General features: G+C 43.3%; 1 protein-coding gene across 5 annotated transcripts in view; it reads right to left on the bottom strand.

Moving 5' to 3' along the window:
• The window catches only part of vps8 (VPS8 subunit of CORVET complex), a 734,009-nt gene that overhangs the window by 62,411 nt on the left and 644,758 nt on the right, over positions 1–26,840 (bottom strand). For all 5 annotated transcript variants that reach the window (XM_041200655.1, XM_041200658.1, XM_041200657.1 and 2 more), the window contains one exon: positions 26,534–26,587. In XM_041200655.1, the coding sequence (XP_041056589.1) occupies positions 26,534–26,587 (54 nt within the window). The remainder of the gene's footprint in view (positions 1–26,533; positions 26,588–26,840) is intronic.

Genomic DNA, 26,840 nt, shown 5'->3' with positions numbered 1-26,840 from the left:
TATTCTCAATGTGAAGATGGGACTTTGTCTCCACAAGGACTGTACAGTGGTCACTCCCACCAATACTGTCATGCACAGATGCATCTGCGACAGGGAGGTAGCTGTTTTCCCTGTACATGTACCGAGCTCTGGATCAAGAGGCGGATTGTTACTGTGGACTCAAGATAGCAGAATCTGCTAACCACTTCCAGAACCCGAAGTTCATCCAAGCAACCTTCACAATCTCTGATACTCAAGTACCTTGACCACACACAATCTACCATTCGGATCTTAATTCCTCTCATCCTGCTTAAAATACTGGTTGCCTGGAATGGGTGATGAGCTCCTGAACTCCGAACGTGCCACAATGCAAACTACAGACTGTTGACATCATTTACGTAATCCTTTTTGTTAAAGTGGCTACTAATTTAAAAAACAAATACACAGGATTGCGAAGATATTGTTTGGTTCTGGGCATTACCTGTGATAAGGTCTGGAGCTCAGTGGTCCTGGGGGGAACCCAAACCAAGCATCGGACAGCAGGTTACCGAGCGAGTGGCATTTCATAACACAGTCAGCAATACCGGCCATCACTTTGGTGCTGACTGAGAGTAGGCTGATACCAGTGTTGTATCTGTACTGGGATAGCTAGGCTAGAGGTGTGGCTAGTTCTGGAGCTTAAGCCTGCAGTACCAGAGCTGGGAGTTGTCCGGGCCCATAGGTCTTGCTGTATCCAGACTACTCAGCCATATCTTAATATCACATTAACTGAACCAAATTAGCTGAAAGCTGGTCTCTATGATGGAGCGGGCCTCATGAGGGAGGCTGAGATGGATCGTCCGCTCCGCACTTCTGGCTGACAGTAGTTTCAAGCATTTCGGCCTTGACTTTTGCACCCACATGCTGGGCTCCCCCATCAAGGATCGGTTAATGTTTGTGGATCCCTCCCCTCTGATTAGCTGTTTAATTGTCCACCACCAGTCACATCTGGATGTGGCAGGGCTGCAGAACTTTGAGCTGATTCATTGGCTGTGGTATTGCGTAGCTCTATCCAGAGTGTGCTGCTTCTGCTGTTAGTATGCATGTAATCATGATGTATGTGTTGCACCTTCAGCAGGTTGGCACCTCATTTTCAGATACACTTAGTGCCATTCCAACTCGTTCTACACTCCACGAGCTACTGCACAAGCTTGCAAGGAGGTGATGGAGCAGTCCAGCACCCAATCCCTCTGCTTCCCCAGCTGAAAGGGAGCTGGTGTTGCCTGTGCTAGTTGTGAGCAGTGTTGTCTATCCTGTGCCTTTTAAGTCAGCTATGACATTGCTCTTTCCCTAGCAATATATATGTGACGATTACAAATGAGCGTAACATTCTTAAATAACATTGACGGGTTAGATACACCAGTTGGCAATTTCACAGTTTACAGAGAAACAGTTTGCATGTTTGACTGTTAGGAAATGGTGTGTACTATGTCCCACAAATGAAGACTTAGAAGAGCTGCTTGCTTGAGTCAGATGTTTGCTTCTTATACCACTGATACGATCCACCCCAGCCCTGAAATTTATACCAGGCTGCAAAGAGTGTGTTGTCCCAAAAGGACAGAAATCTCATCCTTTTCCTGCTATTTGCCACCCAGTTTTGTGTTGTTGCAAAGGGTGACCAGCAGCAGGGCAGAATTGTGCATAAGGAATTTCACACGCATTCTTTTGCTAACAAAAATCCACACTAACATAATTCAGATTGTCATTTGGTAGGACAGAGCTTGAGTACTGCTGAAAAAAGGCATTTTGTTGACACAGTTGTTACTTCCCCTGACATTGGTTTTCTTGCAATTGTCCTGGTGAGTGCAAGATGAAAGGCTTTGGTAAAATGTCTATTCTCAGCAATATAATTCAGATTATTTAGGCTATTAGGGAGTACTTGTGCTCCACTTTGAAAACTCTGATATGCTCCCTACCTGATGTGGATTTAGATCTAAAGTGAATTTATATGGTTTAACAATCCCCAATTGATTAACTCCACAATCTTCAGCACATTTCACTGGTAAAGTTTTATGAATGAAGATTATGGCTGATCTGCATTAAAAAGGCCATTGTACTGTACTTTAATCTGCAGCTCAAAAAGATCTTTTCTCAAGTGTATGAGAGTCTTACAGTCCTGTGATATGCATCTCCACTTCCTGCTGCTCCTCATTCAGTGATAATTAAATCGGCCCAACCTCTGGAAGTCTCACCCTAAGCTGCTTCGTCGAAACACTTTCCTCCCCACCTTTATGTTCAGGGGCTCTGTTGATCATCCAGAGAACTGACAGGATTAAAAGCCATGTGACAAGGTTTAATTTTCAGGAATGTGAAGCAGTCGAGTTCCAGCTTTGTGATTGTGCTAAAGGATTTGGAAATTGGCAAGCAGAACTTTGACTGGATAACTCCAGCAATCCACCAATCTGCAGCGATCATGGACTTGGGATGGTGCCCCATTCTCAAAAGAACAGAGGGTGCTGATGTTGAAAAAAATACTGTCCTCATCAATAAGCACTTTCTGAATATCTTTGGGTCTATGCTCCCACAGAAGGGAAGTAAACAGAGAGTAACGTATCTAGGTTTGCTGATGATACAAAGCTAGGTGGGGAGGTAAGCTGTGGGGAGGACACAGAGAGGCTGCAGAGAGGTATAGGCAGGCTAAGTGAGTGGGCAACAAGATGGCAGATGGAGCATAATGTGGGGAAGTGTAATAGGATGAGCTTGTTAAAATGGACCTGACCAATGCATCCCAAAATAGGAAACGATCCCTCTCAGAAGAGAACTGAAGGCTTGATACTCAGAGTGTACATCAACCTGTAATAGGAAAACAGTATTTTCTTAAAGGTTTGAAACGTGTAAACGTTGATGCTCAGGGAGACTTGTGGGTACTCGTAACAAGGAACACAAAGGGCTTGGAGTACAAGAATAAAGAAGTCCTGCTACATTGGTGGCCTTGGTGAGACCACACCTGGAATATCGTGTGCAGATTTAGTCTCCCTTTAAAGAAGGATATACTTGCATTGGAGGCAGTACAGAGAAGGTTTACTAGATTGGCCCAAAATGGGAGGGTTCTCCTATGATGGAGGATGACTAAACTGGGTCAATACCCTCTGGACTTTAAAAGAATGAGAGGTGATCTTATTGAAACACTTCTCAAGGGCAGTCAGGGATGGGCAATACATGTCAGCCTAGCCAGCGACAGCCGCATCCAATGAATGAATAAATAAAAATAAAGATTCAATAATGTATTGAATTTATCAATGTCAAATGTCAAAACAAATGTCCTGACACAGACACACTGCTCTGCCCAGAACTGTATCAGGCCTGACACTGCTTATAAAGGGAGCTTGAAATCAGTGCAAACCCAAAATTCTGTTCACACTAATGCTAAACTGGCAGTGTAAATCTGGGGTGAAAATAACTGAAAATGATCACATGCAACTCTTTACAGCACAAGAGCTACACAAGAGGCTTATGCTTTGAATAGCTGCAGACATTAATTTTAATAATGTAACAGCAGTAAAAGTTTCCAGGAGGATATATGCAGGGGAGGCTATGAGGCAAGTGTGGGTGAAGCTCTTAACTGTGTCCCTGTAATTCACCTCCCTGATGGACTAATACCAATGAGTGAGTATGAAGAGGATTTTTTGGGATTTAGCCAAAGGGAATTAACCTTAAAAGGCAGAAAATGCTGGAGATACTCCGCAGGTCTGATAGCATCTGTGGACAGAGAAACAGATCCTGCTGGGACTACTGAGTATTTCCAGCATTTGCTGTTTTTACTTTAGGCTTTCAGCATCCACAGTATTAGCTTTTGATCTTAAAAGGCTCCAAGTTATTTAATTTCAGCTCAAATTCCTTCTCACTTTATATCATTGAAAGGTCTGTAAAGTTCACTCCAGTAGACTACAATACTGAAAAGAAACGTGCTGTGAATGGAAGACTAAGAGTAGACTCCTCCAAGGGCAGCGGTTCACACTCTCCTAACTTTGATTGGCATCACTGGTGCCAAATTTGACATCGTTGCCTTGACGATTGCTCTTAAGAGCTGGTGCAGGCCCGATAGGTGAAATGGCTACACCATTCTGAGATATTATACTACTTTTAGAAATGTCCAGATCAGACATTCCAAGTCCATCTCTTAAGATGTGAGTTAACATCATGTCGATGAAGATATTGTATGTGATGGTGACATTGACAACTCAAGAGAGCTATGTTCTAGTTGTCTCTCATCTATCTTTCCATGTACCTGAAGCTTGGAATACACGTTCTAGAGACGGTTCAACTTTTGGGCAAATACTGCTCCTGCCACTTGCAGGAAGATCCCAAAACATCAATTTAAGATACTTGCACTGAAAACCATTCAGAGAGGGTTCACTAGCTTAATTCTGAAGAGGTTGTCTCTGGAGAAAAGATTGAGTAGGTTGGACCTATACGCAATGGAGTTCAGAAGAATGATAAGTGATGTTATCGACACATACAAGATTCAACCCTGATAGGGCAGATGCTGAGAGAAATTAGATCATTCTTGCCAAGCTCAGCAAGTCTGGCAGCATCTGTGGGGAGGGGAACAGTTAATGTTTCAAATCCAATATGACTCTTCTTTGGAACTGAGCTCATTGGACTCGAAACATTAACTCTGTTTCACTCTCCACAGATGCAACCAGACTGGCTGAGTTTTTCCAACACTTTCTGTTTTGATTTCAGATCTTCAGATTTCAGCCGCGGCATTTTGCTTTTACCTCCGTTGCTGGGAGGATGTTTCCTCTGTCGGAGCAGTCTACAGCTGGGGGCACAGTTTAAAACAAGGGCTTTCCCATTTAAGATGGAGCTGAGGAGGAATCTCTTCTGAGGGTGGTTAGTCTTTGGAAGTCTCTTCCACAGAGAGCAGTGGAGGCTGGGTCACTGGATCTATTCAACCCTGAGTTAGACAGATTTTTGATCTACAAGGGAGTCAGCAGTTATGTGGGGGTCAGACAGGAAAGTGAAGTTGAGGCCACAATCAGATCAGCCATGATCTTATTGAATGGCGCAGCAGGCTCGAGGGGCTGAATGGCCTCCTCCTGCTCCTGTTCCTTATGATCTTGTCCATGCAGCAACACAGGAAGCAACAACAGACAGGAGGGATCAACAAGGTTCAAGTCATTTCTTACCAAGCACTGAAGCTTTTGGAATAAAAACAAGATGGTCTTTCATTCACCAGCAATATATAGTATGTGGATTGTTTGGCATTGCGATTGTTACATTAGTACTTTAATTTCTTCAGGTTGGAGTCAATCCAAATTGCACTGGAAAATAACAGAAGAAAGACGGCATTGCTATTGCAGCATCCTTAAAGGGGCTTTGTATGGGAATAAAGAGCAGCCTGTTACTGGGTAACAATGTCACTTTTAGCTCACCAACCAACAAGTATCAATAGCTGGGACTCACATCGATATAATGTTAGCTTCCTCAGATGCAAACACTATTGATTCAGAGGGCCTTATGAATCACCCAGTCCTTGCACTGCCTGGTACTGTGATTCTGTGGAGAGCACGGGGCTAATAATGTGGTAAAGTGGACTGAGAGCACTGCCACGTTTTCCGTGCTACTGTTCTGTGGAACCTTTTAGCCTGCTATAATAACTGCATGGAGATCCCAGCAAGGGAACCTGCTGTGTTTGAAAGCCTGCTTTCTGACATTGTGAAATGTTGAAGAGGGTTATAAATGCTGTGCAAATTTGATGAATCTTCCCTACAATGCAGCCCGAGCACCTTAGGAGTGCTTGTGATATAAAATATTTCAAGAAGCTGACATTGCATTATTGGGCAAGAGCATCTCAGTCTAAAGTGCCAAGGCTGCATTATCTTCTCTATAATTTGATTATATTACCCACGACAAGGAAATTGAATTAATTGCAACTGAGTGCAAGTACCAAAAACCGGAGTGCTTACAAACCACGCAGTTTATAGTTGGTGTTGACGTGGTTCGCTGGCTGTACATGATAAACATTGTGATCCCCAAAAGTGTCGGGACCAGGACCCCTCAGAAAGTGTTGGGTTCCTCATAACAACAAAGAGTTAAACAAGCTAGCAGAGTGGCCTGTGGGGGGAGTTCCAGAAACTCTGTGGGGCTAGAGGAGGTAGAGCTATTGCATATTTGAATTCGTACTTCCAGTTCCAGTCAGAGCGCAAGTTAAAGGAGCTGACTCTGTTCCCTTGACCTTGCCATTGACAAGTTTGTAACATGTTAATTCCTTGACAGAGATTGCACAAACAACTGCTCAAACTGCCCAAAATAGCCAGCGTCCTTAATACATTCTAAGTGGCACCTTTGTAATTCGTGCCTCAGGAAATGACAAATGTTTAGTCCCATTCGCATGGTGTAGACAAGTGCCTGTGAACAGCAGGATTAATGTTAACGATGGCGACTGTATCTGCCTAGAAATGTCATACTTAAAATGAATGGAACTGCAGCAGTCCCTCCCAGGAACAGACAATAAAGTAAGAAACTGTCTAATTAAAAAGTTCTCTCTCATCTTGTTGGGCTGCCGCAAACTTGGCAAATTGACATGTGACGAGTATCGGGTATATTGATTATCGGGTGTATTGAGTTTCGGGTATATTGATTATCGGGTGTATTGATTATCGGGTGTGTTGAGCATCGGGTGTGTTGAGCATCGGGTGTATTGAGCATCGGGTGTATTGAGCATCGGGTTTATTGAGCATCGGGTTTATTGAGCATCGGGTTTATTGAGCATCGGGTTTATTGAGCATCGGGTGTATTGAGTATCGGGTGTATTGAGTATCGGGTGTATTGAGTATCGGGTGTATTGAGTATCGGGTATATTAAGTATCGGGTATTTTGAGTGCCAGGTGTATTGAGTATCGGGTATACTGAGTGCCAGGTTTATTGTGCATTGGGTGTATTGAGTGCCAGGTGTATTGAGTATTGGGTGTATTGAGTGCCAGGTGTATTGAGTATCGGGTGTATTGAGTATCAGGCGTATTGAGTATCAGGCGTATTGAGTATAGAGTGTATTGAGTATCGGGTATATTGAGTGCCAGGTGTATTGAGTATCGGGTGTATTGAGTATAGAGTGTATTGAGTATCGAGTATATTGAGTAACGGGTTTATTGAGTATCGGGTATATTGAGTATAGAGTGTATTGAGTATCGGGTATATTGAGTGCCAGGTGTATTGAGTATCGGGTGTATTGAGTATAGAGTGTATTGAGTATAGAGTATATTGAGTAACAGGTTTATTGAGTATCGGGTATATTGAGTATAGAGTGTATTGAGTATCGGGTATATTGAGTGCCAGGTGTATTGAGTATCGGGTGTATTGAGTATCAGGCGTGTTGAGTATCAGGCGTATTGAGTATAGAGTGTATTGAGTAACGGGTTTATTGAGTATCGGGTGTATTGAGTATAGAGTGTATTGAGTATCGGGTATATTGAGTGCCGGGTGTATTGAGTATCGGGTGTATTGAGTATAGAGTGTATTGAGTATCGAGTATATTGAGTAACGGGTTTATTGAGTATCGGGTGTATCGTCAAACAGTCCTGTTGAGGTTTAGAGCAGACAGCCTCGGCTCTGGAATGGTAGATTATTTATCACAGATACTAAAAGTTTTAAGGAATATGGGAACAGTACAGGAAGGCAGAATTGAAGTAGAACATCAGCCATAATCTGACTGAATGAGGGAGCAGGCTCGAAGGCCTACTCCTGCCCCTGTTGTTTATGTTCTCGTGTTTTCATTCTTGAATTAAGTTCAGCTTCCAATTACAAATGGAAAATGGCATCAGCCAAAGAGTCTATCAACCTGGGATACGCAACCTTTTAAGGAATTTACGTTCTTGGTGTCAGGTAACCTGATCTTCCCCACAACCTCCTCTCAACCTGCCCTATACATGACGGCTTTGTTTGGAGACAGGCTTTTGCTTTTTAGCCTAGTGTAAGCAGAAGTGAGACATAGAGAGCCAGTGAGAGCAGACTGAAATCTTACTGCAGCACTATACAGCTGTTCAAAAACATTTTTGTCAGTATAATGAGATTCAAGGCACGTTAGCTTGATCTGGGGGTTGGTCAGATAGGAACCAAGAATGAGGAAGATTCGATTTACAGCAAGTAAACTGTGTCCTTGGTTATTTCTTGTGGTGCCTCGTGTTAATATTGTCTGATGCCACAAGACACCGTTCACATTTAAATGTTTAAAATTGTTCCTTTAATAAGCAGTATTGTATTCGGTTGTGTCATCTGCTACATTATCTCTTGTTACCTCTGAAAATAGTCAATACTCCCTTCAAATGCCCAAAATTATTTAACAACCTGCTCACAATTTTGAGTAGTTATCATTAACTTTGGAGATGAAAAAATTAATAAATAAATAAGAACAAAATAAAGCAGGCTCAGTGTGCTCCAGAAACACAGCAATAGGTTACAGGGAAGGGTGATGACACTGCCTGGCAAGGTGAATAGAGGTTGTTATTAAAAACTTGTTCAAACCATCCCAAAAAAAAACACTTTTTAAGTTTAAAAAAAAAACATCTTTTGGTTTAAAATCAATTCTGTGCCTAAATTGAAATGAAAATAACACCTGCTTAGGGCTCAATGATGTGTACTGCCTCAGTTGTCAATCGGAACTCTCCCAAAAAAATAAGCGAGCAGCTTTCAAATCCAGCCTGTACCCAACATCTGACTTCAGTTGCCCCAACATTTCTGGTGATACAAACTCTCTGTTAAATTAACTGGCTTGGTGCCTGTGTGAAAACACTGACCATCTGGCCTAGCTGTGCAGTACTTTGCCAATAAGCACCAAAGCCTCTGCACTATCACAACCCCCTGCACCTACCAAAGCTCCTCAGAACTAACAGGGGCTGTTGTGTTTTGACAAAGCATCATGTACATTTTCACAGGGGTGTAAACAGCAACATTTTTTGCGTGAAATGTCTTGGTCTCATTTGCTGGAAAGAGTGTGGTGTGCTATTGTGCTTTATAAACCCAACAAACCACCATGGCTTCTTATTCACTGCATAAACAAATATTTGAATAACTGACGCCTCAGCTCTTTGCCAATGAAGAGATTCCACTTAAAGATAAAAACAAAAAAACTGCGGATGCTGGAAATCCGAAACAAAAACAGAAATACCTGGAAAAACTCAGCAGGTCTGGCAGCATCGGTGGAGAAGAAAAGAGTTGACGTTTCGAGTCCTCATGACCCTTCGACAGAACAGTTCTGTCGAAAGGTCATGAGGACTCGAAACGTCAACTCTTTTCTTCTCCGCCGATGCTGCCAGACCTGCTGAGTTTTTCCAGGTAATTCTGTTTCCACTTAAAGATGATGTACACTTCATTTGTAAATTATATGTAAAATATATTCTGACTTTTCCTGCTTTTAAAAAGAGAATTTTAATTTAAATTATACATTGTTTAATTTAAAGGCAAAGCAACTTGGGAATTAATTCTGCCTTCATGGTGACTGGTCAGAATGACAGATGTTGCTGCAGGATTCATGTGCTGCATGGAAACAGGGTGGGTTACAAGTGAGCAGGGGTGTGGAGCTTAACAGTTTCACCTATGGGCTGTGGTGACAGAGTGTGCTGGGGCCCTGACATGCAATGCTGTCCTGGAGTGGGACTGGGACTGCCGTTTGCAATCTCCCACATGGCTCTGTCCCCAGTCTCAGTCACTGTGCAGGGATGGCACTCCCTTACTGTGAGTAAAGGAATTGAAAAGCAGAGGAACTGTCATCTCCAAACAGATCTCGTGCCATCTCTTACAGCAGTGCTGCTGGCTCTGGCTTCACAAGGGCAAAAATTGAGAGATGAAAGCTTTGGTTGGAGGAAGATGGGTTGGGAGCGGTGTTCGAAGAGTTTAGCTTCTGCCAAAAGAAAAACTATTTCAATCCAGTGTTTCTGATGTTCAGTTCTTCTCCTGCACCTCTTGGTGGTGGATTCTAATATATAAAATTCATAATCAATGCCCATCAATTCAAGTCACCTCAAGATCATTTCAGCTGTCCCAACCAGCAGTCCCAACTCAATCACCATCCTACATGACACAGAGTGAGTCTGCAAAGATACTACGGAGACAGCAGTGAAGCTGGTCTCAGTGATGGCACAAATATTAGGTCGGAAGTTCATCTCAGTATAAAATGTGACACCAAAGGTTGCAAACAAGCTGGCTTAATATAAGACTGTTGCTCGGAAGAAGGATGGAATCAGTAGATAGGGAACAGAGTTGGAGCAGGGACTGAAACAGTGGCTACAGTCTTCCCAGTATTTAATCGGAGGAAATATCTGCTCATCCAGTACTGGATGTCAGATAGACAGTCAGATAAATTTACTAAAAGTGGAGGAGTTGAAAGGAGTGGTGGTGAGGTAGAGCTGAGTGTCAGCGTACATGTGAGAACTAACACCGTCCCTTCAGATATCATCACCAAGGGACAGCGTGTAGATGAGAAATTGGTGGGAGTGTACCGAGGATTAATCTTTGAGGGACACTAGAGGTAATGGCGCAGGAGCAGGAAGAGAAGCCATTGCAAGTGATCCTCTGGCTGCAATTAGATGGATAAGAATGGGACAGGTGAGAGCAGTCCCACCCAGCTGGATGACAGTGGAGAGGTGTAGGAGGATAGTATGGCCCAAATGTGTCAAAAGCTGCAGACTGGTTGAGAGGGACAAGGAGGGAAAGTTTACCTTTGTCACAGTCACAAATAAGATGTCATTTGACTTTGACAAGAAACTGTTCTGGTAATTGTGGTGGGGTGGAAAGCTGATTGGAGGGATTCCAACGTGGATCTCTGGGAAAGATGAGAATGGACGTGGGAGGAAATAACACGGTCAAGGACTTTGGAGACTAAAGGGAGGTTGGACATGGGATGGTAGTTTGCAAGGACAGTGGAGTCAAGGGTTTTTTTTTTAAGGAGAAGGGTGATGACAGTCGATTTAAAGGAGAGAGGGACAACACCTTAAGAGAGAGAACTATTTACAATATCGACTAACATCAGGGCTGGGAGGGGAAGCTGGGTGATCAGCAGTTTGGTGGGACTAGCATCAAGGGAACAGGTGATGGTGGGTTTCATGGATAAGACGAGCTCAGAGAGAGCATGAGGGGAGTTAGGAGAAGCGCAGATTCAGGGATGGGCAGGGGAGAACATTAAAGGAAGTTTGGCCAGCTGGGCCAAAGGGAGGGATATGGCAAAGGCAGCTGATTGGATGGGCTCAATCTTAGTGACAAAGGAGTCCTTGGGCCCCTTGTATTTGTTACTGGAGGTGAGGATGGTGGGGACAGGGGATCGGGATTTAAGAAGATGGTCTGCAGGTGAGAAAAGGAACCAGGGGGTTACTTTTGCATCACAGGCAGATCCTAGAACAGTGAGCAGTTAGGACCCGGCAGTGTTTTAAGTTATGCACTGCCTCGCATGCACCTTACATGATCTCGGAACCACCCAAAGTCCTTTACAGTCGATAAAATAGCTTTGAAGTGTGGTCACCATTGTAATGTAAGAAATGTTGCAGCCAATTTGCACACAGGCAGCTCCCTCAACCAGTAATGTGATAACGGCCAGGTTACCTATTTGTGACGTGCTGAAGGGATAAGTACTGTCCAGGATACTGAGGGGAGCTCCCTTACCATTCTTTGAAATAGTGTCTTGGAATCTTTGACGTTTACCTGAGGAGTCAGAGGGGGCCTCAGTTTAACATCTCATCCAAGAAGTGGCACCTCTGACAGTGCAGCTCTGCCTCTGTACAGGTTTGGAATGTGCAAACCTGTGGTTAAATTAGAGAACAGACAAAACATTTTGTTTCTACAGTACCACTAAAAATGTGCAGCAGACTCTGAAGGAACAGAGGGTGCACTCAGTACTGGAGTGTCAGCCAGGTGTCAAGTTGATACCAGCCAATTTCTTTTAAAACAAGAGAACGTTGGTTTACTGAGCAGAGTTATTATTTCTGATGGAGGATTTACACTTCAAAACCTCTCTTTCCTCATTTCACTGCTGGCTCCCTCGTGTCTCTCCAGGCATTTTCACTTTGACTTGTAGATATTGCTATGCTTATTCTTTGAAAGCATTTTGATTTTTGTGTGGAAATGGATAAGCTGTTGATGAAATGAGAGGAACAATTATTGGGTCACGACACTTTGAAGGAAGTGGCCTCAAACTAGGACACATTAGTCACGCGTTCTTCCCCACCTCCTCAATAATATAGACCTCATTCTTATTGGAGCTACCAACAGGTAATATAGATATAATTAAGTGAACGATATTAGACAGTCAGCCCAGGACTGGGAGACACAAGTTTAAAATGAACAAACTTGAAGCTAAAATAAGAGAATAGACAAAACGATTTTTTTTCTACAACACTAGAAATGTGCAACAGACTGTGAGGGAACAGACATTTTGATTTCTTTGAAAAGTTCCTGAAAAATACCTAGTGGGAACAGGATCGGAGGTTATAGAGCCAGATTTAGACTATGGTGATAAAATAATTGTCAGCTACTCAGCTGCAGGAGGAGGGTTGGTGTCACTGGACAGCACCAAGCCACTGTTTAATGTTAGAGATGTGCAGGTAAATGAATATTTCACATAAAGGTATCTCCATCCCTCTACCCTTCTTTAAGATGCCCCTTAAATCCTCTCTCTTCCTCCAAGCTATTGACCATTTGTCCTAATGTCTCCTTACATGCCTCGGTGTCAAGTATGGTTTGATAATGCTCCTGTGGAGCACTCTGGTACGCTTTACTATTTTATAGGTGCTATATAAATGCAACTTCTTGTCTGTCCATAATTATTAGACCAAAAAGCCTTTTCTGAACAAACTACTTCTTAATGTTCTTAAAGTTGACATACGATGGAAATTAAACTCATGCAGGGAGAAAGCCCTGCATAGTTATTTTGGCTCCCTCAAGACTGACAGGGTTCTATGTTATATTAAACCATTTCTTTTAAAAACCTTCAATGGAATAGATATTTGGTTGATAACTTGACTCTAGGTTTCTAGGGGCAGTGTATTTGTGCCATTGATCATGGTGTACTGCCTCTCCTTATCTTGATTTCTCTGTGGGGTTTCAACAATCAGCTACAACTATATCCTCCCACTTGCGGTCCACTTCCATGGGGCTGCTCAAACTGTTGTCCACTCCAACACCCAGTTTTGTAACAGCTTCTTCTCTGCTACCAGACAGTTGCAATTCTACACGTACACCAAGGCTCTATCCTTGGTCCCTTTGTTTTCCTGGTTATTATTGCCCCTTTGTGATATTATTTATAGACACTGGTGGGGTGTGGGGGTAGAGGCACATTCCATATACATGCTTAAGATACTAGGCCTACCTCTCTGCCTTTAGCTTTCATGACCAAACCATCATCGATGTATCGACTGTCACGCGAGCAGTGTTCTGGATGAGCAAGAATCTCCTTCAATCCGACTCTGGCGAAACTGAGGCCCTCCTGTTTGGCTCCTTGCCCAATACCATACCGTAGTTCCATTGTCTCTCTCTCCTCAGATCCTTGTTCGGATGGGCCCAATAGTGTGTAACTCTTGGTATCTTGTTTACTCTTAGCTGAGCTTGAAGGGTAGCTTATTTCACCTTCTCAAACTCTGTCTCCACCTCACTCCTACTGCCATTTAAACACTTATCCATGTCTTTACCATCTCCAGACTAAATTCGCTTTCATGGTCTCAAAGCTTTGCACCTCACAAATTTCAACCTGTTCAAATCTCTGCCACTGAACATCCATTGGACATTAATTTTCACTCCCATCACCTCGTCCTTTCCAAGCCTGAATGGCTTCCTATTTAAATATATCAATATTAAAATATTCAATTTCTTCCATGACCTATTCCCTTCGTCCCTTAGCTCATGCCTCTAAAAAAAACCCTTTCAGATGTTTTATGATGTTTAAAAGGCTATGTAAATGTAATCTGTTGACAATGGTGGTTGCCCTTGTATGAGGCTAATTCAAAGCGGTGACGGGGTGAGTACTTACCTGTTGGACTTGGAGAGAAAAGGTCAGCAGCCACTGAATGAAACTTTGGTTGAGCATTAGTTGGTGTTCCTGCCTAAGGAGACTGCATTGGTTCTGAAGCTTTAGCTTCCCAAGTGACAACTGTATTATGTTCATGGACACTGAGGTGATAACAGAACCCTGGGGTTAAGTAACAATACGGTTTAATCTGTAGGTGGGTGTGAGAGAAGTTGAGATCTCCGGCACTTGCTTTAGGCCGACTGAGTTGACAATTTTTATAAAAGTCAGTGAGCGACTCAATCAATGGGGTAATTTTAGAAAGTTCAGCAGCACAGCCTTGAGCAGCGTTTCTCCAAAGAGCTGGAATTCAAGGTTGTTTTGCTGTGAGCAATGAGGAGAGGCATGGTGATGTGGAGGAACCTGCACAGAGCAAATCTGATGTTTAGGACAGGTTCTAGTGCTGATCTTGGCAGATATTATACAGTTCTCCAAATCGGTGGTGTGGAAGAAACATACGCACATCCTGTGAATGTCAGTCGTTTGAAAAGATCCATGACGAGATGAACATACCTTTTAAGTTGATGCATCATTAATCAACGTCAGGAAGAGCCAACTGAAGCAAGATATCAGACTTTAACTGATGAATTTGGCATCTCAAATGAAGCAACTCTGGCTGAGTTACCAATTTCAAAAGCTCATTTTAAAATAAAGCAAAAACTCAACTTTCACAAAGCTGAGAAGGACTGTTGACTGAAAACAGACAGATATAGAAGGGTGGGGAGTTCGGCTGACATGTTGCCGAACTCATTAAACGCAGAAAACCACAAAACTGAGAGATTGGGGACGGATTAAAATAAAAACTGTGGCAATATCAAAAGGAAAAGAAAATTAGGAAAGCAAAGAGAGGATATGAAAAAATATTGGCAGGTAAAATCAAAGAAAACCCAAAGATGTTTTCCCAGTACATTAAGAGCAAGAGAATAACTAAGAAAAGGGTAGGGCCTATCAGAGGTGTACATGGTAACGTGTGTATTGATGTTGAAGATGTGGGCAGGGTTCGCAATGTGTACTTTGTCTCTGTCTTCATTTAAGAGGGATGATTCAGACATTCTAGTTAAAGAGGAGGACTGTGAAATATTAGATACAATAAACATAATGAGAGACAATGTACTGGGTTACAGATGAGACAAAAATTGGCCGTGTAGTTGATAGTGAAGAGGGTAGCTGTTGGCTCCAGAATGATATCCATGGTTTGGTTGAGTGGGTGGAAGAGTAGCAAATGGAATTCAACCCTGAAAAGTGAGAGGTAATGCATTTGGGGAAAGCAAACAAAGCAAGGGAATACTCAATAAACGGGAGGATATTGGGAGGGATAGAGGAAATTATAGACCTTGGTTTGCAAGTCCACAGGTCCCTGAAGGTGGCAGGACAGGTGGATAAGGTGGTAAAGTAGGCATATGGAATGCTTTCCTTTATCGGGAGAGGGATTGAATACAAAAGGAGAGATGTAACGCTGGAACTGTATAAAATGCTGATTTGGCCACAGCTGGAATTTTGTGTATAGTTCTGGTCACCACATTACAGGAAGGACAGAATTGGTCTGGAGAGAGTGCAGAGGAGATTTACAAGAATGTTGCCAGGGCTTGAAAATTGCAGCAATGAGGAAAGATTGGATAGGCTAGGCTAGGCTTCTTTTCCTTAGAACAGAGGAGGCTGAGGGGTGGCTAAGTGAGGTGTGCAAGATTGAGGAGCCTAGATAGAGTAGACGGAGATGCCCTGTTCCCCTAGCTGAGGGGTCAACTACCAGGGGGCACAGAATTAAGATGATTGGTAGAAGGATTAGAGGGGACATGAGGAAAAACTTCTTCACCCGGAGGGTGCTGGGTGTCTGGAATTCGCTGCTTGGTTTGATAGTGGAGGCAGAAACCCCCCACTCATTTAAAAGGTACCTGGATCTGCACCTGAGGCGCTGTAACCTGCAGGGCTATGGGCCGGGTGCTGGAAGGTGGGGTTAAAATGGGCAGCTAGGTTTTCATTTTTTTCTTTATCGGCTGGCGCAGACACAATGGGCTGAATGGCCTCTTTCAGCGCCATAGCTTTTCAACGGTTCTAAGGTTGTATCAGCTTAATAATAATATTCTACAGAACACGTCACAGGATTTGGGAGCAGCGATTCAAGGAGAAAGCAAACTAGCAATGGGCAGTTCATGTAGTCTTGCCAGCGTTGCACATACCGCAGAAAGAAATCGTGGATAGATCACTACAAGCATCAACTCTATGTGGAGAAGTACAATTGGATCTTAGGTTAAATACGCAAATGAACAGGTGCTGATTCGCATACTGTAGAGAACGCTGTTCTGACAGTTCTGGGTACAATTCTGGTCAAAGTATTATGAAAAAAGCCATCTGTGCATTGGAAAGCGTGTTTTGAAGGGCAACTAAATAGATAGCTGGCAGTAGGCACAGGATTGTGATAAGATGCTGCAGAAGCTGGGAATGTTTACACTGCAGAAGGTGGCTCGGGGTGATCTTACTGAGTATTACAAATGGATAGATGAGATAAATGTCAATAGGTTTGGCACAGCCACAGATGCGACAAGGGAAAATCACCTTCCTATCAACACAACGCTTCACATGATACGTATTAAGCTTTAAATATCTCTGGGGGAGACGTTGGCAGAGTGGTATTGTCAATTGACTAGTATTCCAGAGACCCAGGTTCGAATCCCACCACTGCAGATGGTGAAATTTGAGTTCAATAAAAAGTCTGGAATTAAAAGTCTAACGATGACCATGAAGCCAGTGTCGAATGTCATAAAAACCCATCACTAATATCCCTTTGGGAAAGGAAAGCTGCCATCCTTAGGTACATGTGACTCCAGACCCACAGCAATGTGGTTGACTCTTAAATGCCCTCTGAATTGGCCTAGCAAGCCACTCAGTTGTATCAAACTGCTAGATATCGTGGACAGCATCGACCTAGGCACTGGAAATAGCAAGAGCTATCCCAGCCCTGTCGACTCTGCAAAGTCCTCGTTACTAACATCTGGGGGCTAGTGCCAAAATTGGGCGAGCTGTCTCAGACTAGTCAAGCAACAGCCTGACATAGTCATCCTCTCGGAATCATACCTTACAGATAATGTCCCAGACACCACCATCACCATCCCTGGGTATGTCCTGTCCCACCAGCAGGACAGACCCAGCAGAGATGGTGGTACAGTGGTATACAGTCAGGAAGGAGTTTCCCTGGGAGTCCTCAACATCAATTCCAGAACCCATGATGTCTCATGGCACCAGTTTAAAAATGGGCAAGGAAACCTCCTGCTGATTACCATGTACCACCCTCACTCAGCTGATGAATCAGTGCTCCTCCATGTTGAACACCACTGGGTGGGGGACATCAATGTTCATCACCGAGAGTGCTGGGTAGCACCAGTACAGACCTATCTGGCTGAGTCCTAAAGGACATAGCTGCTAGACTGGGTCTGTGACAGGTAGTGAGGGAACCAACAAGAGGGAAAAAACACACTTGTCCTCATCCTCACCAACCTGCCTGCTGCAGATGCATCTGTCCATGACAGTATCGGTAGGAGTGACCACCGCACAGTCATTGTGGAGACGAAGTCCTGCCTTCACATTGAGGATACCCTCCATCATGATGTGTGGCACAACCACCATGCTAAATGGGATAGATTTCAAACAGATCTAGCAACTCAAGACTGGGCATCCATGAGGTGTTGTGGGCCATCAGCAGCAGCAGAATTGTACTCAAACACAATCTGTAACCTCATGGCCCAGCATATCCCCCACTCTACCATTACCATCAAGTCAGGGGATCAGCCCTGGTTCAATGAAGAGTGCAGGAGGGCATGTCAGGAGCAGCACCAGGCATACCTAAAAATGAGGTGTCAACCTCATGAAGCTACAACACAGGATTACTTGCATGGCAAACAGCATAAGCAGCAAGTGATAGAGCTAAGCGATTCCACAACCAATGGATCAGATCTAAGCGCTGCAGTCCCACCAGTCATGAATGGTGGTGGTCAATTAAACAACTCACTGGAGGAGGTTCCACAAATATCCCCAACTTAATGATCAGTGCAAAAGATAATGCTGAAGCATTTGCAACTGTTATATAAATACCGAGCTACTCAAATCCCAGAAGGAAACCTGGAATGCTGCCACAACTGTTTTGCAATTTGTATTTTATTTCGAGAGGCATGCTGGGAATTCAGTGGTAATAGGTCCACTGAGGCTGAGAGGTTTTTGCAATGTTTCCTCTACTCCAACAATCACATCACCTGTTTTCCACTTACAAACTAAACTAATTCAGCTAAAAATGTAAATGTTCCTCACACCCCACGTTCTAAAACTTCATCCATGTTTATGTATTTAGCATTTAAAACCTAGCTTCCCTTTGTTAATTCAAAAGCTTCAGTCCAGCTGTCTCCAATTCAATCAAATTTCCCATTCACACATCCACACAGAGAACCCAATCCAAACCCCGCTATTAACCTACCTTTACAATAAATCACAATAATATTATGCAAATTATTATATTTTCATGACAGGACAATCTTTAGCCAGAACTGCCGAGTGGATGATCCATCTTGGCCTCCTCCGGAGGTCCCCAGCATCACAGATGCCAGTCTCTAGACAATCCAATTCACTCCACATGATATCAACAAACGGCTGAAGGCACTGGATACTGCAAAGGCTATGGGCCCTGACAATATTTCGGCAATAGCACTGAAGACTTGTGCTCCAGAACTTGCTGTGCCCCTAGCCAAGCTGTTCCAGTACAGCTACAACACTGGCATCTACCCAGCTATGTGGAAACTTGCCCAGGTATGTCCTGTACACAAAAACCAGGTCAAATCCAACCCGGCCAATTACTACCCCATCAGTCCACTCTCCATCATCAGTAAAATAACGGAAGGGGTCATCAACAGTGCTATTAAGTGGCACTTGCTTAGCATCAACATACTCACCTGATGCTCAGTTTGGGTTCTGCCAAGGTCATTCAGCTCCTGAGCTCATTACAGCTTTGTTTCAAACATGGACAAAAGAGCTGAACTCCAGGTGTGAGATGAGAGTGACTGCCCTTGACATCAAGATAGCATTTGGCTGACTCTTCAAGGAGTCATCAAGGAGTCTTAGCAAAACTGGAGTCAACAGGAATCGGGGGGAAAACTCTCCACTGGTTGGAGTCATACCTCGTACAAAGAAAGATGGTTGTTGGAGGTCAATCATCTCAGCTCCAGGACATCACTGCAGGAGTTCCTCAGGGTAGTGTCTTCGGCCCAACCATCTTCAGCTGCTTCATCAATGACCTTCCTTCCATCATAAGGTCAGAAGTGGGGATGTCGCTGATGATTGTACAATGTTCAGCACCATTCACAACTCCTCAGATACTGAAGCAGCCCATGTCCAAATGCAGCAAGACCTGGGCAATATCCAGGCTTGGGCTGACAAGTGGCAACATTCGTGTCAGACAAGTGCCAGGCAATAACTATCCTTAATAAAAGAGAATTTAACCATTGCTTCTTGACATTCAATGGCATTACCATCGCTGAATCCCCCAGTATCAAAATCCTGAGGATTACCATTGACCAGAAACTGAACTGGACTAGCCATATAAATACTGTGGCTACAAGAGCAGGTCAGAGGCTGGGAATCCTGTGGCAAGTAACTCATCTCCTGACTCCCCAAAGCCTGTCCACCATCTACAAGGCACAAGTCAGGAATGTGATGGAATACTCCCCACTTGCCTGGATGACAGCAGCTCTACCAGCACTTGTCATGAAAATATAATAATTCTCTTAATATTATTGTGATTTATTGTAAAAGTGGGTTAATAATGGAATTTGGATAGAGTGTGAGAGAGAGAGAGAGAGATTTACTTGAATTGGAGACTTCTGGTCTAGAGGCGTTGAGTGATCAACAAAGAGGCTAGGTTTGAAATGCTAAATATGTAAACATGGCTGAGGTTTTAGAAAGTGAGGTGCAAGGAAAATTTGCATTTTTAGATAAATTAAAGTTGTTTGAATTTCAAAGGGATAGTAATCTGTTACACCTAGCCAGAAGAAGCTAAGTCAAACTGTGTGTTTATTTTTCCCAAAGCTTACTGATAAAATTAGCATCATGAAAAGATTTATATTATGAGAAAAGTTGCAAAAATATATGGGAACAATGGAATTTGCATTAAAAATGGAGAAACATGCATAAAGGAGATGAGGCTATGTGTAAGGGGGAAGGCACTTTAAGATCTAATACGAGTGTGAAAAGCCTCCAGCCTCTCTGCATATAGCTGCTGTCTACAGGAACCAAAGCTGAGGAAACTCATTTTGAATGTGACTGTCCAGGGTAGTGTGTTGCTTTTTTGGGTCTGTTTAAATCTATTTGCTTTTACTGTTACCTTTGAAAGAAGTGTGAATGGAGGCCAGATTGATTAGGGGTTTTGGGAGTTATCATAGTATTAATTTGTAGACCCATGTATGTGCTTGAAATCATTTCTTTTGTTAACAAATGTTTAATTTAATTTTCCAAAAACCTCTGAAGTCACGGTAGTCTTATTACTTCTGAATTCAGGGCATGTAGCTCAAAATAAAATATAAGTTGCAGACTAGTTGCAGCAGCTGTTTCAAGTTTCCCTCTGGGATCTGAGCATCTCAGCATTTACCATCTGCTGTGCCAAAACACACTCAAGAAGCTGAACACCATCAAGGACAAAGCCGACGCTTGATTGGCACCCCATCCACTAACATTCAATCTCTCCACTGTTATTCACAATAAGTGCTTGTAGTGAAAGAATAAATCCAAAGCTAGTCTTTTTCCACAAGTTGGTTTATTCTTGAGAGAACTATTCTGTGTAACAGACTTCCTGGTATCTCCCACACCAGAGTTTTCTAGCTGTATCTATTTGTACTGTTTTGATGGGAGAACCAATGCCAATCACCTGTTTTCATTAGCAATTGTCTTTACCAATGTAATTGCTATACAATATAATTACTAATACATTGACATCCACCACCGATGAACAGTGGCATCTGTGTGCACCATATACAAGATGCACTGCAAGAATTCAACAAGGCTTCTTAGACAGCACCTTCCAAACCCACAACCACTACCATCTAGAAGGACAAGGGCAGCAGACACATGGGAACACCACCACCTGGAAGTTCCCCTTCAAGCCACTCACCATCCTGATTTGGAAATATATCGCTGGGTCAAAATGCTGGAACTCCCTCCCAACAGCACTGTGGGTGTGCCTGCACCACATGGAATCTCTATCCCCAATCTGATCATTTGGAAACATTATCAGGTTGTCCATTGCACGGAGCCCATTCTAGTTCATGTTCAAACCCAACTATACCCCACCATCCCCAGCCCCCCACCCCAAACTATGCAAAACTGCACCCCCAGCGCCCCCATACCAGCCCCACCCGACTGCCTGGCACATCTCCTCCCACTGTTCGCTAGGGTTTGCTGGCAGCCTCCTGCAACCTGTATGTAAATAAGGCTCCGCTGTTAAGAGCGGCAGGTGCTTAAGGCCCCAAACACACTCTGGATGGGTCTGTACCTTTACCATAACCTCACTAACTCTCTGTCCTGTCTCCATCGTCTCCAACCTCACCAATCCCCATTCCACTGAAGAAACCAGGGTCTGAATGCTAATCGGAAACATTTCACAAGATTTGACACCAATGATTAAAGAGTGAGGCATCCAATAATTTGGCCCAGCCGATACGATAATGGATAAGGATTGGTCTTAACAACATAAAGCGTAGGACAGCTTAAGTGGGAACTTTTCGAGCTGAAATCTGGTTATGAGTGGGGGTCTATTGGAGTCAAACTTTTACAATAATTTTGGGTTCAGTAATATAGTCATAATCTGTACAGATTTTTACATTTATATTCAAACTTGATACCTTCATTTAGCCTCAGAAAAATAACATATTTTATGAGCTGAGGTCAACAGCGATGAAGGTTAGCATGCTGGGATTGCAAAACATTCATTCAAAGCTTAAAATGCAATATTTTCTATCTTGTAATTCTTAGCCGGCACGTATTAACTAAAGCCTTACCTTCATATGCTTAAGCTAGCGGACTGAGCTGAACAACAGTATGATACATTTTAACACCCGTTTCTCTTTGATTGAATGCTAAATGTGGTTGTCATAATCACGTGGGAGAAATCTGTTGACTCCAATAGCCTTAAAAAAACAAATTAACAATGTCCTTGCGAAGTGACATAAGCAGGCAAAAGTCCACACGCCTGTTTCTACGGACTTCACAAAGCACAGGGTTTTCAACTTTAAATTCACAGAACAATAGAGGAAACCTAAGCATGATTTTCAGATCCGAGGTGAAAGGTAGCATGTGGTCACCTTAACCTACTGAGCAACCTTTAAGTTTTGGCAGTGTGTGTGTGAATCAGAAAGTAAAGGAATTCAGATTAAAGAGCTTCAGCACTGACAGTCCAATTCAGAATGAGCTTTGAGAAAGGTGTACTTGTCACTGATATCCTGTACCGATAAACCATCCTGTTCGCTTTTGCATTTTAAAACCCCCATTTTTAAAAATGTATCCTTTCATGGGATGTGGGTGTTGCTGGCAAGGCCAGCATTCATTGCCCACCCCTACTTGCCCCAACTGAGTGGCTTGCTGGGCCATTTCAGAGGGCAGTAAAGGGTCAAGCACATTGCTTTTGATTCACTTTGAATGTTTGTTGTTTAAACAGGAAGTTTAACATCTCGAGGGATCTGTTTGACAAGAATCAGTGAGACTGAGGAAGCTGAATGAACACACACACACAGTTGAACTGCCGTATTGCTGGAACATCTTAGATTAACAGCTGCATGTCCAGTGATGTCAGTTTAGCTCCCACACACTGTCAGCTTCAGAAAGCCCTTCTCCAAGCCAATCCTTCAGAAGCTGTCAACAGGACTCACCGTTTGAAACAAAATGTTACAAAAATAAAGAAACCATAAAATAAATGAATGTTAAAAGCACAGCATGCACAGAGAGAAAAGGCAAGATTAAAGGATTGAGCACTCTTTTCACTCCACGAATGCTGCCTGACCTGCTGTGTGTTAAAAACAGTTTCTGTTTTTGTTTAAATTTCCAGCGCGAGCTGCATTTTTGCTTTTCATTTTCAGGGAAAACCCTCGATTCCCAGTCCTAGTCCCGCGGACTGCCATGAAGAGGAGTAGGCAGGATGGGAGCAGACTGCTTCAGTCCACGAGGTTATCAGAGGAGCCGCTCACTCACTAATCCAGAACGGATTTGTGCAATTGGCAGTGAGTCGAGGTCTATCCCGACAGGCAATGGCCACGAGGTGGGGTACACCCTGGACATCACAGCGCACACCCTCACACACACACAGGCACTAAGGGGCAAACTACCATAGCCAATCCACGTAGCCAGTATGTCTTTGGACAGTAAAGCTAATTATGTGTCTTTCTTTCTGAAACATCAGCCTCATGAGTTAGAAATACAGCAGGATCTCTTGTTGCCCAATGTCAAATCAGAACAGGTAGTCTCAACATTTTCAGAATCATTGAGGTAAGTGCGATATTCTGACATCATGAAGAAGCTGGTATCTGCTATACTTGGAGCTGTTGTAAACTTGGCAGCAAGATGACCTCACGGTAAACACACCAGCTCATCCTAAATGATTGGTCAGTTCTTGTCAGAACACTAATACTCAGAAAAGAAAGGTAGACCTGCGTTTGTATAGCAACTTTCATAACCTCGGAAGTCTCAAAGTACATTATTGCCGATGAAGTCTTTTTTGTTTGAAGTGTGGTCACTGTTGTAATGTAACAGCCAGTTTGTGCTCAGTAAACTCCACTAATCAGCAGTGTGGTAGCAGCAGGATGAATGCACGGCACAAACCCTCTTTGCCTTCAACGAAAACCTGGCATTGTAATTACATTTATTTTATGAGCTGTTACAAATAGGGGGTGAGAGAGGAACTATATGGAGATTCTGGTTATGAAAACCCAGCTACATTTGTCATAGTCAGCTTCTTTATTGTTCTTCAAAAGTTGATTATCCTTGACGGAACAGAACTCTTTAGCTCTGTCCGGCCGAGTGCGGGCTAAAACCAAACCATAAAAGCAAAGGTGTTGGAAATAGCTTGCCCACGGAGAGAAGTGCAACAACATTTTCAGCCAGGACTGAAGTCTTGAGCCCTCTGTTCCCTTCACAAATGCTGCCTGATCTGCTATATGGTACCAACCTTTCACATCACTCAAAACCAGCTCCATCGGGTGGGACTTGACGTTCGTATGCCTGACACCAGACTCCTGAAGCAAATGCTCTTTCCCGAACTCAGTCGCCACAGGAGAGTCCCGGGAGAACAGCGGAAATACTTTAAGGATCTTCTCAAAGTATCATCGGCTCATGGGAGACCTTAGCCTGCGACTGACCCAAATGGACAAGGCTCATTCAGGAAGGCACCGAACACATCGAAAGAGTTAGTCAGGGACACGCAGAGGCAAAGTCGAGGTGCCGGAGGAAGTGCACAAACTTCCAAACAACTTAGCTGCCCGACCCTTCAAGCACCAGCTGTTCCACATGTGGCAGAGTCTGCAGATCACGCACTGGATTTATCCAGTCATCTCAGAGCTCACTGAACTGGAGTGGAAGCTGTAAAGGGCTAGTTGCTTCTGAGCATGTGCACTGTCATGAGGGGATATTAATGCATATAATTATTGGAATTTTTTTTAAAATAGAGGTTTAGTCTGTGTGTGTGCTAATTGGATTAAAGCCAGCTAGTCTGGGTGCTTTGATGTATAGGAGTTTGAGCTGTAAACAGTAAGGTAAAGGGTGCATTTGAATGAACCATTCAAAGAGTGGGGGTGAAATCTTACACCTAGCTAGCAGAGACCAAGCAATGTTTATATTACTAATAAAATTGGTGCTATGAAAGGGGTCAAAGGGCCTGATGATATAATAACAATTTGCATTCAAAAGGAAAGGTTAGGTATAACCTGAGGGGAGTTTATGGGTGTAGGTCAGAGGCTTGTAAGATCTAAGCCTGTAAGCCTACATCAATCTGCAAAGGAACAAATTGAAAGGAACCTCATTTTGAATTCGTAAGGTGAAAATGCTTTGCTTGGTGTCTGTTTAAGTCTATTGGTTATTGTTGCCTTGGTGGTGATTAATTTGGGAACTTGTTAAAAGTTATGATAGTAGTAACTTGTAGCCATGTGTATGTGTTTAATTTGCTATAAATTAATAAACATCTCATGTAGTTTGATATAAAAACCTCTCGAGAACTGGTGGTCTTATTCCTGAATTTAAAGCTGCAACTCAAAACATACTCATTGAAATTATAGGTTATGACAGTTGTTGAAAGTTTCCCTCTGGGATTTTAAATAACTCCACCTTTACAAACTGCTGTGTCATAACATACATAAGGAGCAATGTCATAATGATGTGATTGAGAGAGAAGGATGAGCGAGAGGAGCAGTAGCTCTGTCCTGATATAAATAAAAATAGTTTAAAGGAAAGATCTTTGCCTCCAGGCAGATCTCTTATTAGAGTAAGATACCCACTATCTTCTAAGGCAATCCAGCTATAACAGAGAGGCAAAGTCATCCTCGATCCCAAGGAACTGCCTGAAGAGACGGATAGTACCAACATTTTCTGTTTTTGTTTCAATTTCCAGATTTTGTTGTGCTTCTTATTTCCAGCAAAAAGCCTTTGCTCTGAGACTGAATCCCTGAACAATACCCTGACGAGCAGTGGGCTAGATCAGAGTGGCCTGTTTCAACCTCTTTGTTTCTAACATTAGAAGGTTATACCTGGCTGAGCACCACAGGAGCTGCTACCACCAGGACAAACCTTCATGTTGATCCAAGAAGCGGGTCAAGCTCTGCAGCTGCGCCCCAACATCCTGCGCCCACCACGACTGAGCAGTGAAGGCAGCAAGCAGTGAACGCCAAGATGGGATCCTTTCCTAGAACGAATGCCTGCTGGAAATCCTGCTCCTTGTAATGTAAAAGCTCAAGGTGGGGGGGTGAAGGGGGCTCTCCCACCCACAACAGGACCGGAAAATCCCAGCCCAAGTCCATGTTTCCCCATGTCCTTCTGGGTTTGGGGTAACCACCTGGTTTAAATTTACTGAGACACATGGCCAACTTAAAAGGTCTGACAACACGTCATTGTGGTGCCACTTGACACAGAAAGAGAAATCATTGAAAAGTTATCTTCCTTAAAAACAGCGAAATTGGCAGCGAGACTCGCTGGCATTTGTGCTCAAGTGCAGAGATTATTTGCTGCATCACTTCTGGGCACTGATTTCGTTTGTCACCCAGGACACAAACGGACTGAAAGTGAGTCAAATAAGTCTTTTCATTGAGAACAATGACTGGAATCATATGCAGGATTCGATGGGCTGAATGGCCTCCTTCAGTGATGGAGCCATTCTATGATTCGATCAGCGTTCAGTAAGCATCACAATGGTCGATTTCTCTTCTCCTGGGGTACAGCTACTTTGATTCCTCAATAAATTCATAGCACTTCCTTTCCTGAAAGGTAAGGTGTTAAGTAACGAAAGAAGAGTCTCACCTTCTTGTTGTCAGGGTTTCCGCTGGTTGAGTAGTAGGCCGATGTTACTTTAATCTAGAGGGAAAGAAAGCAAATGGAATATCTAAGTTACCATAACGACAAATATTTTCAGAGATCCTAATGGGCCCACTATATTCTTCCACTCTTTCCACACAAACTGTGGGCACAGTGTGACAACAGAAACACCATGAAATACGTCTTTCAGTCAAAAGCCTAGAAACGAACAGGAACCAATTAATCCAAAAGCAAAATACTGCGGATGCAGAATCTCCTCTCTCTCTCTCCGCAGACGCGGTCATAGCCGCTG

Source organism: Carcharodon carcharias, chromosome 12, assembly GCF_017639515.1.
Source record: "Carcharodon carcharias isolate sCarCar2 chromosome 12, sCarCar2.pri, whole genome shotgun sequence".
NCBI classification, from domain to species: domain Eukaryota; kingdom Metazoa; phylum Chordata; class Chondrichthyes; order Lamniformes; family Lamnidae; genus Carcharodon; species Carcharodon carcharias.
The sequence above is the reverse complement of the archived record's forward strand: the minus strand, read 5'-3'. Positions and strand labels throughout refer to the sequence as shown.